This window comes from Numida meleagris, chromosome 3 (genome assembly GCF_002078875.1).
Source record: "Numida meleagris isolate 19003 breed g44 Domestic line chromosome 3, NumMel1.0, whole genome shotgun sequence".
Lineage (NCBI taxonomy): Eukaryota > Metazoa > Chordata > Aves > Galliformes > Numididae > Numida > Numida meleagris.
This window is the reverse complement of record NC_034411.1, coordinates 59,785,792-59,804,218: the sequence shown is the minus strand read 5'-3', so window position 1 is coordinate 59,804,218 and position 18,427 is coordinate 59,785,792. Positions and strand designations below refer to the sequence as shown.

The following is an 18,427-nucleotide window of genomic DNA, read 5'->3' as shown; positions in this document are numbered from 1 at the left end:
GAAACTTTACTTACTCAGTTTATCGCACAACAATAATGTAGGAATTTATCCATTAATTATTGGCTTTTTGTTGGGACAAGAGGCCCAGTGGAAAACAGGAGGTTCACACTGAACACCAGGAAGGACTTCTGTGCTGCGCAGGTGATAGAGCACTGGTGCAGGTGTTGGAGGACTGACACAGGTTGTGCAGAGAGGCTGTGGGGTCTCCTCCTTGGAGATCTTCAAAAGCCTGAACAAGGACCTGTGCAGCCTGCTGTAGGTTGTCCAGCTTGAGCAGGGGTTGGACCAGACGGACCCAGAGATCTCTTCCAGCCTAAATGCTTCCTTTCCCTTTTCAGGTGAAAGGGACAAATTAGGTATATGGACACAAGGAATAAAAAAGCTTCCTGCAACCATCTGAGACAGATATTTCTTTCTCAAGAGAACTTGTCCCTTGTGTCTCCTGCATGCCCGAAGATTCCTGTGAGAGATTAGAGTTTGCTGATAGAAATGGCTTAATTCTTGTACCAACAAACAAGTGAGAGATTGTCTTTCAAATACTCTGAACTTGGCTGACCTGGAAGTTATTTTCTGAATTTACCCACAGCAGTTTACTAGCATACAGCTTGCTCTTAAAAACAAAATGTAACTGTGCTGAGAAAGGCTTGGAACTTGAGCTTGGTGAACTCTTATGCTTAGAAGAAGTTTATGGTTCTTAAAAAAGACTTGCAAAAACTTGTAAGATCTCAACTCTTCCAGGAAAAAAACAAAACAAAACAAAACTCTGTGGCAATTGAGTGATGTTTCCTTCTGAAAAGCTGCCTGTTCTTGCTTTCAAGTCCTGCTCTGCTCCACCAGTGGTGGTTTTGTTTTCCTCCATATCCTTATGTGTTTGTTCAGTTTCCTCTGAGGAAGAGGGCTGTGCAGACACCCAGGCCAGGATACTACACTTTGGCTGATAATGTGGTAAGAAAAAAGGACATTTAATTTAGCTTAGAAATATGAGTTTAACCATGCTGTCTTCTGTTTTTGTTTTGTTTTTTGTTTTTTTTTTTACTGAAGCCTTTTAATATTTATCACTTACGGCCTCGATTCTTAAACTAAACATGTTCAAATTGCTGTTCAGCTTATCATTTCAGCCTTTCATCAGTATTATTCCAACCAATAGCTGCATCTTTCCACATCTTTCCACCTCCACATACCATGGGATGAAAATAAAATAAAATTGGCCTGAATGTAATTTTTGCTACTTGAATTTACATAGTTTTGCTGATGGCCAGAATCTCTGAAAACATTAATCTGCTGTGATTTTTTGAATGATTTTCACTTCTATTTTAAAATATGTAGGAGCAAAGGTACAGGGATAGAACTCAAGACATCCATGATACCCTTAACTTACAGTATTATGTGATTTTTTTTTTTTACCTGCTGCTAAGAATTTGTATCTATTTTTTTCATACATGTGCAAGATTAAAATGTAATCTTTAAATTGAAAGCCTGTGCATTAGAAGAGAGATATCTATCTGAATTATCCAATCATCATTTGTCCAATTCCCTTGTGAATGAAGAGGTGATGTTTGAGACTCCTGATGTCCAAAGGCAGATCTTGGTCAGGTTGTTCAATAGTCACTTCCTGACCAGAGTATTCTGTCTGTCTTATCAGATGTGTGTATACAACAGTGTATACAGATAGTCACCTACAGCAGTGGTGTCAGCTATGTTCTGGACATCTTTGTGATCTATACAAACATTTGAATCTCTCTGCCTCTCTTTTCACATACAAAAAAAACCCCACAAGTTTGTGTGAGATGCATTTAATCTCCTAAAATAGTTTCTCTTTCTGCGTGACCAGGCTAACACCTCTCTCCTTTCTCCTCCACTTTGTTTCTCTCAGCTAGAGGATGAAATCTCAACTTTGCGGCAAGTACTAGCAGCCAAAGAAAAGCACCTGATTGAAATTAAACAAAAGCTTGGCATGAGTCTGATGAATGAACTGAAGCAGAACTTTAGCAAAAGCTGGCATGATATGCAGACAACTTCTGCGTGAGTACAGACTGCACAAATTCATTTTGATATGTTGTGTAGCACATTGGAGCCTGGTATGAAGTTTTTCCATAGAAATACTTTCCAGAAGGGGTAGATAACAGGGGCAAATATGTTAGCATTCTCAGAGCAAGGAGACCTGAAAAAAGCCTTTCCACAGCAATAATATGCTTTGCTGTATAGCACCTCACTTTTGCAAAATCAGAGCAAATGAAACTGTCGTGGAACCGAGGTCAATCTTCTTGTCCTGTGACACATTTCTACAGTCTTTACTGAGGAGAGAATAAAACATTATTGATCTCAATGTGTTATATTTTTCAACTTCCAAGAGAATAAAGATTAACAAAGCATAAGCAACTATTTAAAAACAAATAATAAATATACCATCATCTGAATTATAAAGAATAACTGATGGAATCAGCTGGTGTGTGTTTCTGTTGAATTCCTGCTCTTAGCTGTCCAAAGGAAATATCAATAAGTTGTTGGCATAACTGTGTGCCATCTTTAAGATTATCTTAAGTCCCATGTATTTCAAGTATATCAAGTCTTGCAATTTACCAGCATTGTGTTCTTTGGCAAGTCGTGTATCACGGCCTTGGTTTACTGCTGTGGAGAATGGGTAATTGGTTCACAAGTGTTCAGTGAAACTCTCCTTGTATGTGTAAGCAGCTTTGGGTTTCCAGGGTGAAAAGTAATGTAGAAGTGTAAAGAATGGTTACTCCACTGCATCTGTTAAAATAGTTTAATGTGAACCTTTTTTTCTAGAACCAGACCAATTATACTGCGGAACTCTGTAGTCTAACTCAGTTGCTGCCTTCCAGGAAGGTGCATTTGAAAAATGCCTGAGAGCTTGGGTGGAGGGAGCAGGAGAGGGAGCTTATTTGAGTTACAGCTTGCTGCCAAGAGCCACCAGTGCCAATCTTGTATAAGGAAGGAGTTAAAAACACACATATGGAGATTGTGATAGGATCTGTCCTGAATCTACCACAAAAAAAGTGTTTGAACCTGAAACTGACAGAAGTTTCAAGATGTATTTATTTATTTATTTTTGCAATTGAAAGTTGGATTTGAGACTCTTAGGGAGAAGCAAGAGTGAGCTACCTCACACAAGGGGTGAGGTGGGAGTCAATAGGAAGGCAGGCAGGGCAGGGCAGTGGCATAACCTGTGTTGGAGCAGTCCCATTGCACCTGAACAAAGACAGCAGAGCAGGTTCAGTGACAGTAAATACAATCAAGATAGAAATCAAATCAAGAAGTCAAATAAGGTGTAAATCCCTTAGTAGGAATTGTGGTTTGCATGCCTCCTAAATGTGACTTTTGGGCAGTTTTTCAGCTAGGTTTAAATCTCTGATTTTCATGAAGTTGTCACTAACAGAGGCACTTGTGCTAGACATCAGTGAGGGTGTCTCTCGTGTTCTACGAGAGGGTAATCTAGATGCACTGAACTTTAGAAGAGAGAGAAGCGGAAGGCACCTAAACTGCAGTTACTGTGAGACACCAGAAGAATTTCAAAATAAAAGCTTAAACTGTTACTTGAAATTTTGTAGCAAATTCTAAGATAGCTTTCCACTTTCCCTTCAGGGCGTTGATGTTTTTCACAAGAATAGAGAGACTTTAGGAGCCTTTATCAGTATGGTATCTGCTACTCTTGAAGATGAGCTTCATAAACAACAAGCTAGGTTGCTTCCAAGGTGCTCCAAGCCACTAGTGTTTGGAACCGAGCAGCAAAGAATCAGTTTGTGCCCTTGAAAATCCTGTTGTCTGTGGTCCAACTGCTATATAATTCTGCTTGATACTCAGTATACAAATCATGGTAATTCAACATTCTTAAAAACAGATGTGTTATGTAATATAGTGGTGATTTGTTGTTGCTAGTCCAAAATAGCAATGGGATAGCATTACTCACCAATATTCTCTGATTTAATAAGGATGAAAAGGCTTGTTTTAAAAAATGAAAGTCCAAAATACTTACATTCTTCTATTTTAGTCTTCTAAATCCACAATTTGTTATTTTTAATTAAAAAAAATTTTTTTTATAGAGGCTACTTTTGCTTTCACTGAATCTTACTGGGTTTTGTAACCACTTTTTCTGGAAATTAATACAAATTTTAAAACTTTTAATGGGGAGTTTTTCAAACCCACAAAGGACAATTATGCACCAAAATGTTGTTGTTCTAACCTTATTCTTTTTAAGCTTTCCACTTGGGGTTACATTCTTAGGGCTAAAGTGCACTTAGAGATTCAGCACCCAACTCAAAGAATGGATGCCACTTGGAGTGACTAAATATAAACTTCAGATCCTACCTTTTTTGAGCATTTACATTTGAAAAGGTTGTCCAGGTAGGTTAGGAGTTAGCTGAAGCATGCTTGACATGTACACATTAGAAATTATCACTAAAGGATTCTGTTGTGATTAAAAAGGAAAAAAACATTGTGGTCATGCTAAAGAAAGCCAGAGCTCAAGGACAAGTTGGCTAATGATATCCACTGAAGATTATGACAGATTCAACATAGAATTCTGCAAAAGGTCTATTTTTCTCATTAATTTATGCTTCAAGTTACGCAAAAACAATTCTAGCAATTTCTTGTAAGACACTGTGTTTACAACAGTAATGTACAGTTCTTTCTATATCAAACCATTTTTTTTAATCAGCTTTGCTTTTCTGTAAATAAAAGCTGTAATGTTGTTTGTCTTCTATGAAATACACCTGGAAGACATTCACTGATGATGATCACCAGAATCATAATGCATTTCTTATGCTCCTCATTCATTTCTGCTGCTATTCTTCATTACACTGATTTTTAGTACAATCTTTGTGTTAGGGGAAGGAGGGCATTCTACTATAGAGGATGTCAGAAGCTAAAGAGCAAATGATTGTCTCAAGTTTAATTTTGTTTCCTGATGGTAAGACAGTCAGCTGGAATGACTTCCCACCGCCACCTTTTTGAAGATCAGTGTTGCAGTGAATAGAGGTGGGTGGATATTATGTTAGCTTCTAGCAATGCAGGGTTTTATTTATATTTTAAACGCACCTCATTCATTTATTTGAATTCCAGAAGCAAGATAATGTTGGCAGGTTTTGAGGTTATTTATTTTAGCTTAAGGAATCATTAAAATATCTTTACAGTGGTATTTACAGAGACCACAACTTCTTTTCTTTTCTTATTAATGTTCTGCTGCAATGGAAAATTTTTACGTAAGCTGAATACAGTATGTTTACTTATCTAAATCTTTTTGTTTGGTGACAGTTCAGTAAACTTTACACAGTGGTCTCTATCCTTTTGCATGTAAAATTTTCACTGTGTAGTGCATAGAGGTAAGATGATTGCTCCAGTGAATATTTGACCTAGTTTTCTGCAGAATCACAGAATAATTGATGTTGGAAGTGATGTCTGGAGATTATCAAGTCCAGCTGCCCAGAGCAAAGTGAGCTAGATGCTGGTTCTCAAGACTATTTCCACTCAGGTTTTGAATCCAAGGTTGGAGCCTGCAGACTCTCAGTGCAGCTGATAACAGTATTTAACCACCCTTACTGTGAAAAAACTTTTTATTGTGTTTGAATATTTCTTGTATCTTGTTCACTCCCTCACTAGTTTTCATACATATGGATTAAATACCCCCGAGTCTTGTGTTTCCCAGGGTAAACAGACACAGCTCTCTCAGCATCTCCTCATACGAGAGATGCTCCATTCCCTTCATCATCTTGATTCCCTTAATCATCTTTACTGAACTTTCACCAGTGTGTCCATGTCCTCTTCATGTAAGAGGAGCCTAGAGCAGGACCCAGCACTGTAGGTCTGGCTTTAACTGGTGGTGAGTAGAGGGGGATCACCTCCCTCAATCTGCTTAGTCAGTATTCCCTTTGTTGAACATGATTACATTCCTCTTGCTCCATTTTTCTAGTCAAGGTCCCAACTAATAGTATTCTTTAATGCAGTTACAATAATATCCAGTTGCATAATATATGGAGAAGGTTACAGAGGTTAATTTATGTTTCTCATCTCTCTCTCTCTCATGGAGATGGCTAAGAACATAGGTCTGTGAGACACCTTCACCTTTAGTAATCATAAATGTTGTAACCATGCCCAGCTTTGTCCCTCAGCCTTTAAGCTGTTGCTCTTCTCTCAGAAGAAAACAATGGGATGTTACAGTATTGTACTCTAAGGAGATAGTTCAGGGCTATTGAGTTACTAAGCAGCAGCTGTATCTGTAAAAGTATCCGCCAATAACCTCACTCAAGCTAATAGTTCCCTTAAATTCCTTCTCATTCTTGCTTGAAATGTTAGCAGCTCTTAGAAAGCAAAAGCCTTCTCTGTTTTAAGTGGATAACCTTTCAGCCCATAAAAGAGAGAGTGAAACAACCATGGGCATCGCTTCTAGGGAGTTGATGTTGGTTCATTTTACTACTAAAACCATCAAAACTAGGACCCCGGATATTCAGACTACTGTAAGGAGCTGCTCTGTAATGGCCAGTAATTCATTACAGTAGCTAAAAACTGAAAGAAAACCTGCTCTCTCTTTGAGGGCTGTAGCAGTGAAATGTCTCAAAGCCCATATACTTTGTGATTCCATCTGGGGCATTAGGACTGCTTTGAGATGATGGAAAGTGGAAACATCTAGGGTACCTCACAAAACTGTGTTTCCAAACAAGTTTTTCATCTTTTGCTCTCACTGACAAAATAGTCACTTCCAGAAACAGAAAATCGCATGATCTAAGTGACCAGAACTAAGAGAGCTGTAAGTACTAACATTGAACAGCATGTTTCCAGGACAGCGCCTGCGGCACTCTCAAACACTGGCTGACTTCTGAAGCTCACTTAGGAAGGCTTCAGTATTGCTCTGCTCTTATATGTAACATCTGCCTGAGATCTAGGAAAGGAGCATTCAACATGGACTTGGCCTTTTCCTCCTGAAACAGAATAAGGACCATATCTTTGACTACTCATTTAAAGCTGTATGTACCAGCTTAGTTCTGCTGATAGGGAACCTGAAGGTAATACTATGGGTTTCCACAAATAGTGTGAAGTCATGTTTTATAATTCAAATTTCTACCAGGTAAAGAGAAAATAGAAAGCAATAGTTGCTCTGCATGCATTTTGGATTTAAAATCTGCAATACCCTTAGCCTCCTTTAGTATAACTTAAAATACATAGCAATGTTCCAGAGGTTTAGAATTTTCTCAGGAAATTGGCTATAATTTCTGGACAACCACAGGCCTACTGTGACTTTTATGAACTTCGTATAGCATGTTCCCACACACATGCTTTTGACAAGGGGTAGTAATAGAAATGTGGGTGTTTCTGTTCATTGTAATATGTAATCACCTTTTGACATTTTCCTCTCTAAATTTGAAAGTACATATTCTGATTGTGTAAGTGAAGAAAGAGGCATGTTGACTTTAGCAAGTACATTACCTGAGTGTGGGTGTGAGCTATATAAAAGTAAAAGAAGCCTCTCATTTCCAGTAATTTTCAATGTCCTTTGGGTCAGGCCAGGCAATGATCCTGCCTTCTTCAAAGACTTGGTTTTGTTGGCTTTTTTTGGCTGCTTTTCTGCGGATATCTCTGGCCTTGAATGTGGAAGGACAGCCTAATGGAAAATGAGGTTGGAGAAAGGACTTGAAGAAGTTAACATAGTCCATTTTCATTGTCCCTTTCCTGAAAAAAATGTACATTCATTTCTTTACATCAGAAGCTTCAGCTAATGGAAATTCCATAGGGACTTCAGGTGATCTGTTCCAGATCTCTGAATATGGTTTTTCTTGGAGAAAAATTCACAGTAATGATGGTTTTACTCCAGAAAATATGTACATGCATTATAGATATCTGTAAATTGTGTATCTTAGTATAAGGATGGGTGGCCTAAATGTGAACTGGAATCTCTGAAGTGACCAGGATTTAAAATATCCAGGAGAGTTTCAGTGAAAATGGAGACAGGGAAAAATAAGAGAAGGGGAGGAAAAGGTAAGGGAGAACTGAGTGGAAAAGAGAAAACAGAAATGGAAAGAAAATGAAAGGTAAGAGAGAAAAGAAAAAAGAAGGGAAGAAGCAGGAGGAAGAAAGGAGAAGAGAGAGGGGGAAAGAGAAGGAAGGAGATGGGAGGCAGGGATATGTTGAATCTGTATAGTTTATTTTCATCTAGTTTACAGTACAGAGCCCACAGTGTTATTGGCACAGTTTAAAGTATGATGCATTCTGAAGTTTTGTCCTAGAATGTCTTAAACTCGTCTATGTTTAAGCCAAGGTATTATGGCTTTTGTACCCATATAGTAACTGTATCACAACTGCTCGTTTCTCTTCCATTCAATGCTACAATGTACAAGACATACCTTTCACGCAATTGTATCCTCCGTGTTTTCTGTGACTTTGAAAACTGCACTGCAGGTGGGCACGGAATGTTTGTCACTGTTGCCTGACACCTTTCCTGACTCAGGACTTTGCCCTGCCTGCTAAACACCGCAGTTTGCGTGCTGCACACAGATTTCTGGCTGGATGCAGGTTCCACACAGTCTGCAGAGGTTCTGCTCCTTCAGCTCTGCCCTTTCTCTCTGGCAGAGTTGCTACCTGGGGTATAGCTCCTTTAACTGACTTAGGCATTTGCACCCATCTAGGGGCCAGCATGGTTTCAATTCATTCTTAGAATATCTGACAAAAGGAGGAATGTCTAAAAAGCACATCTGTTATTGCATCTGAAGTTGGAATGAATTTCAGGTGAGCATTTAAACCAAAGAGTACAGAGTTTATTTGTAGGCAAAATGGGAATGTGAATGCTCTTAGAGAGTATGTACAGATAATACGTACTTTTAGGTCACTCATATGTACATTTTTTTTTTTTTTAGCATTAGTGTAATTTATTTAATACTCTCTATTTTCCACAGAAAATCAACAACAAAATAGTCTTCTAGTTGAGAGTTTCTCAGAGACCCAGATGCTTTATGCTAATCCCAGAAAATGTCATTCTTAAACTGACAAATAGTTTGAAAAGAAAGAAGAGGCAAACTGCATAGGATGTGGCTTGTGCCACCAGGCTCTGCACTACAGTATGGTTTTGTTTGTTAATTGTTTGCGTTTTCTTGCATCTTATGTAAGCTCTACCACAGAAGTGGGTTTCTCAAATGGATTAATTTTGCAAGCAAGCATTGATTAAGAGGAACAATGCTGAATGAAGATGTACTGATTAGCAGTATGTGTTGTCATAATTTACGGAAACTGATTTTAGAATCTTTCTAATTCACTGGTAGGTCAAATATGCAGATTGGCATGCAAAATATGAACATTGTATTAGTAGCCTACTTCTGTCAGGAGCTCATATACTGTGCCTATGAAGGCTGGTTAGATTTAACTGCTGTATGAAGGGCAGTTCTGTACTGAGTTGAGATCAAATAGCATGCAGTATGATTATCCTGTCTTATCTTGCAGATGATGTTGGTCATTTAAACATCTAGTTCTCTGACCTCTTTCTATGTCTGCTGCTTGGCTGTGTTTTAAATGAAACACCATTTCATAAGACACAATGCGAGAATGAAATAATAATCTTCTTTCATGTAACTGGCAGTAAAAATCAGCAAGTCAGACAGTTTTGCCATACAATAGTCTGACCTAAATGCCTTGTATGAAGGTAAAGATGCACTCAAAATCTGGTATAAGTCTGTTTGTCAACAGAGTACATTACAGTACTGGAGACGTAATCTTCTTTTACATGTTTTGGGAAGAGTGTATCAGCAGAAAGTAACTGTGCCATATCAACATATTCTATGATAACTTCTAATAATATTAATTTTGTTGACAATTTCTTTTTTTCAAGGATATTCCATATTTTAAAATCTAAATTATAATCAGAAATTTATGGATACAATTATCAGATGAAAGTCATCTGAAAAAGTTAATATTTGAAATGATACAATGAGCTTGATTCACAGTTTTTCAGTTTGCATGCGGTATCTGTTTAACCCTTTTTGTCTACAAAATACAGTGTAAGTATTTATTAGTAACTGCTAAGTGAAAAGCATGAAATCTGATCCTTTTTATTCACTACAAGTAATTGTCCTATGCTGTGGAATATGTTTAGGTGCCACACAAACAGTGAAGGCATTCCTGCTGTGACTGCATAAATCAAGGGACTCTTGTATCCTGTTAGTCTGTTTCTAGTTCTGCTGATGCTACAAGGCACATGGCATAATGCTTTTAGACTCACAGCCTGGTTGCTGACATTGTATGACTGTAAGAAAGCTATGCATTACACAAAAATGTGAACATTCTTGGCTCCTATTATTGATGTTGCATACAATTGAGAAGATTCCCAGAGGTCAGAAAGAATATGTTGGAGGTCATTGATACTAGAGTAGTAACAATGGCAAGGTATCAAATGAATTCTGTAAATACAAGATAACTATAATAACAAAAATATCTGAACCAAAATACTCTTCTGTATATAAATAAAGAGCATAATTAATTACAGTAAGGAAGTGTGCTCTGTGGAAAGCTCATTTATTTATGAAGAAGGCATTAGTGATATGAATGGTGCATATCACCATAATGGCAAGCATGGAGGAGACTGATTTTTAAGGTAATCATTAGTGACGGAAGCCATTGTTTCTCATCTCTGCTGCCAACTATTCCATGTTGCACAGCATTTTTACATTTGTTGCTTTTTTGTTCCTTAAAGCTCCTTCAGCGTTACTGGAGGGAATGGGGGAGTTCATGGCAAAGGTCATTTTTGCAACTTGATGCTGAAAAAAGACCGGTTGCATAACAGTCTTAGCTGGATTTGTGCTGTTGTATAACATCAGAAGTATTAGGAACATAAATACAGTCTCCATGTCTTTCTTGCTAGTAGAAATACTGGGGAAAACATTGTATTTAGAGGAGGAAAAAAAATACATTATTAGTTGAAATGCCATAATCAGTGTCATTTCAGCCAATTCCCAAAAGGTGTTTTTTGATGAAGGTCATGTTCAGAAAAGTGTAAGGAGCACAACAGATTCTTAGTTGAAGTTATGTCTCTCTGCTGAATAGGAGCATTTGGGACTATTCTCTTAATGGTTTTATGCAGTATGAGGAACCTGCAGCACAAAGGCAAGACATGGAGATATGGACTCATAAAGCTAAACGTGTCCTCGCATAAAATATACTACGAAGTGTATTGTTCAAAAAAAAAAAGCTCAGAATGTGTTCTGCAAAGTACTTTACTTCTTGCAGTCAATTTGTATTTAAATAATATTTGTTCCTAGATATATTTTTACATGATTATCAACTTCATGGAATATATACACAGAATTTCATAGACAACGCTTATCAAGAAGGTATGTGCTCATAGTTCGAGTGAAGCATCTTTAACATCTATTTTAGGGCCTCTGTGTTCTATGAAGTGGAAATATGTCCACTTAGAATGACAGAGGTTAAATTAGTGAAGCTGCAGAATGAGGCCTCAGTGAAATAAGACCATTGCAATCTTGTGTCCAGTCAGGAAGACCAGGGCTGTGGAGAAAGGAAACCCAACAAAAATGATCTCTTTGATCTTTTTTTCACTCTGATTCTGAAAGAGAACCAGTGTAACCAGTGCTCCTTCTGTTACTGTTGCAGTGTTTTAGCCCTTGTTACCATTCTGATTAAGTGCTTGAGATTAATTCAAGTTGTCTAAGAAACTGTAGGTCTCTCTGAGATCTGGTACCTCAGTCTAAGGTCCTTCTTGTAAGCTGTTTTTCCATTCATTGGAAACCAAGACAAGCTCCTTCGTCGAATGACACATTTCACTTGGCAATTTTAGAACTTGTTAGGCAGTCTTTAAGATATTTTATGGGTGAGGGACATAAAATCAAACTATTTGTATTGAGGAAAATTATTTGTTGATAGACTATGGTCTGAAAGAATACCACATTACTCAGCATCTGCCTTCTGACCCATGGTTTGTACAGCATAGTCCTCAGCAGTAGACTTTCAGTAGTGGGTTCTACCAAGGCTAAAAGGGCATGACAAAATAATAATGATATGAATAATGTAATGTGCTGTATTGCAGATGGTGATCTTCCCTTATTTCTCGTGTCTCCATGAAGTTATACGGCTTTCATGTATCTAAAAGTTAGAAGAAGAAAGCGCTCTGTTTCTGGTTTAAGAATTAGGCAGTGGGATTTTTGCATTAATCTCTGGTGTATTTTGGTACATATTTGCAATCCTACAAAACTTGTTCAAAGGAGAAGTAGGACCAATGGTATTGTACTTCTGAATTTTTCATGATCATTTCTGCGGTTCTTTGCCAAGGCACACCACAGGATACAAAGAGTGATTTTCTAACATGTTCTTCTTTTCTTACTAGGTCAGTACTAATTATCAGCTTGTCTGCGTCACTGGGAGTTTCACTTAATTTCCTTAGAAGGAAAGCTCTGTCATGCTCAGTTTATTCAGCAAAAAAAGCATCTGTATAGGATGCAAATTAACCATTCTGAAGGGTCTTTGTAGAGCAGAGAGTATATCCTAAATCAGTAAATTAAGAAGATTCTGTGTTTGAATATATCTGCTATGCATTAATTGAGTGACTTCACAAAGGAATCAGTGCTGTTTAGAATACGCTTTCACTGTCTCGATTTTTTTGTCTTTCTCTTATAAAACCTTATTCCTTTAAAAAATCAAAAAATACAAAAATTGTTACATGCAGGAACAGATGTGATCTATTTTGTCTAATCTGAAATATCAGTAAATACTTTTGAAGTGTATCTAATGTGTATATGCATGGAATAGCAGAATTGTATATTTCCTGATTCTTTCTGTGCCAGAAAGTCAGTGTTTGCTGAGAGAATGCTTATCTGATGTGAATTTACAGAAATTGTATAAAGCGGGTATTCAACAGATCACAGTATTCTGCTTTTAAAAAGCTCGTGCTTACTCTCTTGGAAGATGTTAAATGCAATGGGGAGAGGAAGATCGCTTTGCTCACATTAGGATTGAACTGCATTTACAAAGCTGTGCTGAAGTGGGCATCTTTGTGATTTGTTTAGTGCAAGTTACTATGTTTCTTAGCCTTTCAGTGGATGAGACTTTAAAATGTAGAAATAAGGAAGGAGGGAATTAATTGCAGAGCATTCTAACCTCTCTTTTTAAAGTATGTATTATTACTTTTGTTCTTTGGTTTTGTTTCCAGTTACAAGAAGACGCATGAGACCCTGAGCCATGCGGGACAAAAAGCAACAGCAGCTATCAGCAATGTAGGAACTGCTATCAGCAAGAAGTTTGGAGATATGAGGTAAAGGAGCTGCTGCTTCACTGTCCTTACTTTGAGGAGAAACAGTATAACAAGCCTACCAGTTTTTCTTTTTTTGTCTACATTAATGTTCTAAGGTTTCAAATAGTTGGAGTATTTTAGGACATTAATTGTTTTGAACCAAAAAGAAGGGGTAACAATGAATAAAGGTAAAGTTTTTACTTGAGTCCTGTTTTTATCAATCAATCAATCAATAATCCTTTTGGAACAGCTTAGCAGACACAAGGAAATGCAGAATAAAATGGAAAAAATGCTGCAGTAAGATCTGTATTAACCCAATTTTGTCCGTACGTGAATTATGGACACAAAGATCATCTGAGGAAAACAAGCATACTGTGGAGATGCTTGCAGAAAGATAAATAATAAAGAAATATTTCAGGCTATTTTTTTATCAGCTCTTTCAGGATATACGAAGGATAAAACAAAAGTAGTACCACATCCTGAAGATGGATATTTATTACCTAGCAAACTCTTACTGCCTTGTCTTTTCTTTCTTTCTTTCTTTCTTTTTTTTTTTTACTTTATCTGTTTCCTATGAAACATTTCATCATAGGAAACAGATAAAGTATGATGGAAATAACAGGGATTGAGGGGAAGAATTACCATTTAAGTACTTAAATGAAGGCTTCATATGCTGGTGTATCTTTAAAAGTATTAAACATAAAGTTCCTCAAAATGAGAGCACAAGAGAAGAAATTGTAAACTGTAAATCAGCATTTAAGTTTTCAACTTGGCCACAGGATTGTAGAATTTCTTCTTGGGTGTTTGAGGGCATTGATTTTTTTTGTGTGTGTGATGAAGTAAATGGGCTTGAATGTTAGAATTAGGGTCTCATTTATTAGAGATACTAGTGTACGTTTACTTTCTGGTCATTTTCAGTGCATTAATCCATTTTGCAGTATTTCAAACACTGTTGGGTTTCTTTATGCAAATGAATTTTTCCACTCATTTTTTAATCTGAATCTTCAGAAGTCTTCTGAGTCATATCTACCTTTTACATACAGCCGAACAGAACCTCTACAAAAGTACTGCTGCTTTTCTAGGTGCAAGTGGGGAAAAAAATGAAAATCTTCATCACAATACGATCCACCTTACAATGTTTGTTTCCACACTGAAGTTGAAAATGGAAATCTATTCAGTGGCTTGCAACTATCTTATGAACATAAGCTAAGAGCTGTTTGACTTAATACACTTACACATAACTCAGTGTGGTCCTTCTTTTGATGCCTTCTGGCTCTTCTATATGAGAAGTGCTGAATATAGTCCTAATGTTGTCTTTCGTGTCACTCACAATTTCCTGAGGTTTTATCATGTTGCCCTTCAGTTCCCTTTTTTCTTTTTCCTGAGGCTCAGTTGCATGTTTTTTCATTTTTTTCGTACCTCTGTTTATTTTTACTACCTTCCCTTCTTTCATAGTTGCATTGTGTATATCTGAGAAATTCGTCATGAGGAGTTTGTGTGGCATGTGACACACATGTATTCTGTTTCATCTTTCCTCACACTTTCTCATGGAACAAAGACAAGGCCAGTGCTTGGTGAACAGTGTTTCTGCTTCAGTGCTCTGGATCCTTATAGCAGGGATCAGAGTCGGGGCACTAATAGCTAGCACATTGGTTCTTAATGGTAGAGGGAAGGATGACCAACAAATCAGTACTTCTCAGGTCCTGTTATGGTGCTTTGCACAGGGTGTGAAATTAAAGCAAATGCAGAAATGTCTTCACTGTAATAGAGCATGTTTTTCTTTTAATATTGCCCTTAATTACTGACTGCTATGAAATTCCTTTCTCTCCCTTGTCAGTACCAACCCCCTGCCCCACGGTGATTGTGCCTCTGACTAACACTGGGAAAGCAGATGGGTGGTATTTATCTCATTAGCCCTTTAGCCAAGAGGCTAAGTCCATAAGCATTTCAATTAATCGATAAGCTTGGTTCTTGTAGCTTTTTGAGGCATTACCTCAAAACTGATTGGGAAGTTTTTAGGGAAATACAAACTTTCCAGCACTACCAGTTTTTGTGGAGGCATGCTGTTTTTGTTTTCTAGGCAGATGACAATGAAGAAGCAAGCACCAGAGCCAGTGTCCCCTAGTTACATGAAGCGTGGCACAAATTGGGCATGCTACATTTGCTGAACACCCTAAATCTGGAATAACTGTATGCTTACTCCAGCAATGAAGCTGGCATAAGATACATTTCTGTGAGGGGTCGCACTGTAAACCTTACCACTTAAGTGGCCTGGTTTGAAAATATTTTCTCATACTCCAGTGCTGGCCATGGTTGGAGGAATAAGCTGTAAGAAGGCATGTGTTTTTTGTTTCACTGTTTGCTTTTTTTTTTTTTTTTTTGCTAATCCAAATCATTTTATTTCAGTGATCAAGCACATGCATTAGCTTTGCCTCTTCCCATAGTGCTGATTTAAAGACACATCAGATTCTGGCTTAATTCTGTTGGTTAGGCATTAAGGCTGATGCTCACCAGTGGCATCCAGATGCAAATCCTGGTTCTGCTTTCATTCAGAATGGACGCTTGAAACTGCTTTATAAAATCTAGATAATCATTGTAATTCCCCATATGTTCAGCAGTCTGGTGTGTTTGTCCTTTACCCCATCTGTGGCAATGCTGATTTTGAAGGGTCTTACAGTCAGCCTGTTGCCATCACGTTTTCTTACCACTTCACCTCCATCTCATATTATTTCTGTTAACGTTTTCTGACATGGAGAAGGAAGGCAATGGAGAAGAGAGGAGTTCTGAATTTTGAAATTTCACTCTCACGGGAGACCTTATTGCTCTCTATGACTACCTGAAGGGAGGTTGTAGTGAGCTGGGGGTTGGCCTCATCTCTCGTGTAACTAGTGATAGGACTAGAGGGAATGGCCTCAAGTTGTGCCAGGGGAGATTCAGGCTAGACGTTAGGAAGTACTACTTTTCTGAAAGAGTGTTCAGGTGCTGGAATGGGCTGCCCAGGGAGGTGATGGAGTCACTGACCCTGGACGTGTTCAAGGAACGTTTAGAAGTTGTGTTGAGGGATGTGATTTTGTGACAGCTTTTGGTGACAGGTGGATGGTTGGACTGGATGATTTTGTAGATCTTCTCCAACCTTGGTGATTCTATGATTCTATGATTCCAGGTCACTTGTAGAACAGTAGCATACTTCTGAGAGACCTGGCCCCAGACACTTGGATATTTCAAGGTCTCTTGCCATGTTGAGTAGAGATCTGATGTGGGGCTGAGGAGCTTTACCCCCCTGCTCCTTTGTATACTGGCAATGTTTGGATCTTGTCCTGCAATACTGTTGTCAGCTCTGCAGCTGTCTGTGTGGATCTCAGAGTTTCAGCTCTGCTTATGGTTTCTACAGAAATACGTTGTCATATTGAGTGGGAGAATTTGTTTGTTTTATTTGTTTATTTTAAAAGAAAAACAAAAAGATGCTGCAGCAGTAAGGAAACTGCATACGTTTTAGTACTGTATGTACACTACCATGTGCATTGCTACACAAGAAAATCCATTTGATGATTAAGCTAACAAAGGCATGCATGCTGATTAGGACAGCAGCAGTCATACTGCTTATGCATCCTTCATTCAGCTGTCTCATACATTCTCTTTAATTACATGATCACCTGGACCCCTTTCAAATTCAGTTCCTGGGATGAGCCAACTTGAAGACGAACTGAGGTAGTATGATTCCTTATTCCAGGAGTTGAAAGACACACATGGAAAGAGGTGGAAGTCTGCAGACAGGGAGAGGTTGGTTGCATGACGGAGGCAGACAAGTGTGCCCCTCAGAGATGACTGGATGCTAGGGGAAAGCATTAACCTGTTACTTTCTAAATATCTAGATGATAGCACAATGACAAAATCAAAATTGGATTTGTCAAGAAAATTACCTTAAACTTGCACCACCACCTGTCATAGAGGATGGATTAGGAGCAGGGGTTGTGATGGAACCTGGCTTATATAAGGCTCTGCCTACTCTTCTCACAGTCCTCTAAGGGAGCTAGAGAAGTATAGTTTAGGTGTTACTGCTTTAGCAGGAAGAGGGCATAGGGAGTTGACAATTACATTCAAGGAATAGGTGTCAGTAGCTCATCGTAACACTGGATTTAGCAGGCTTCTGTCCTGAGTCTGTTACACTTCAGCACTCCTCCTGCTGACTTAGATGATTGCATCATGTGTACATTAAAACCACCTAGATGACTGGAGTGGGAGGGAAGCAGGCTCTTTAGACAGCAAGATTAGAATTCAAAATGAGGTGTTAAAATAAAATCTGATGAAGGAAAGAGTGATGTGCTACACTGACAGATGACAAAATATCAAATGCAGAGATGGCAAGTGCAGAGCAGCCAGCTGATCAGCTCAGCAGTTAAGGTAAGGACCTGGTATGTGCTGGGCTAGTGGCTCACAAATGCAGCACAAGTCCATGCTATCATGCTGCTTGTGCTAATCTAAGCTTACTTCTAGCATTTGCTGCAGGAGAGTTGTATATCCAAGATTTGGGAGGAAACTGCTCTGGTCAGCTCAGATGGTGCTTCATCTTAAGTATTTGTGTCAGTGCATGGTGTACATGTGAACTGGAATAAATGCAGAGGAGAACCAGAACAATTATCAGAGCTTCAGAAAATATTCAGATAGAAAAGTGGGGCTGAATGAAGAAAGGAGAAAAATGAGAAATGAAGATAAATCCACATATGTTTGAGAAGTGCATGTATACACAATAATGAGCCCTGTAAAGAGCAGTGAAGAAATCCTTGCTTTTCTTCAGAGCAAGGTGTGAATTGTGTGCAGTAAATAATGCATCGCACCACACACTAGAAAAGATGTCAAGAGAAACCGTTGAAGTGATGTTCATTAAGCGTGTGCCACCTCTCTGGCTCCCTACGGGATGCAGGTGTTCCCTTGAAGTGTCTGTAATTAAAGGCTGCATCAGAAATACACTGATGAAGGAGAGGCAGTCTTGCCTCATCATTTCTCAACTTCGGAACCTTAATGACATCCTTTAAATATTGTATATCAGTGTGACTCTCCTAGTTCTGCTGCCTTAATTAAGTTTCCTCTGAGCCAGAAAACAGCGTGAAAGTGTTTCAAGTGTTATTTTAAATGAGGAAGAAGTATTTTAGAGAATGTCAATTTGGGAATTAAAAATCTCTCTATTTTTTG

General features: G+C 38.2%; 1 protein-coding gene across 10 annotated transcripts in view; it reads left to right on the top strand.

The window, feature by feature from the left end:
• The window catches only part of TPD52L1 (tumor protein D52 like 1), a 151,567-nt gene that overhangs the window by 105,366 nt on the left and 27,774 nt on the right, over positions 1-18,427 (top strand). For all 10 annotated transcript variants that reach the window (XM_021389534.1, XM_021389536.1, XM_021389538.1 and 7 more), the window contains 2 exons: positions 1,874-2,022; positions 13,157-13,258. In XM_021389534.1, coding sequence (XP_021245209.1) covers positions 1,874-2,022; positions 13,157-13,258 — 251 coding nt within the window. The remainder of the gene's footprint in view (positions 1-1,873; positions 2,023-13,156; positions 13,259-18,427) is intronic.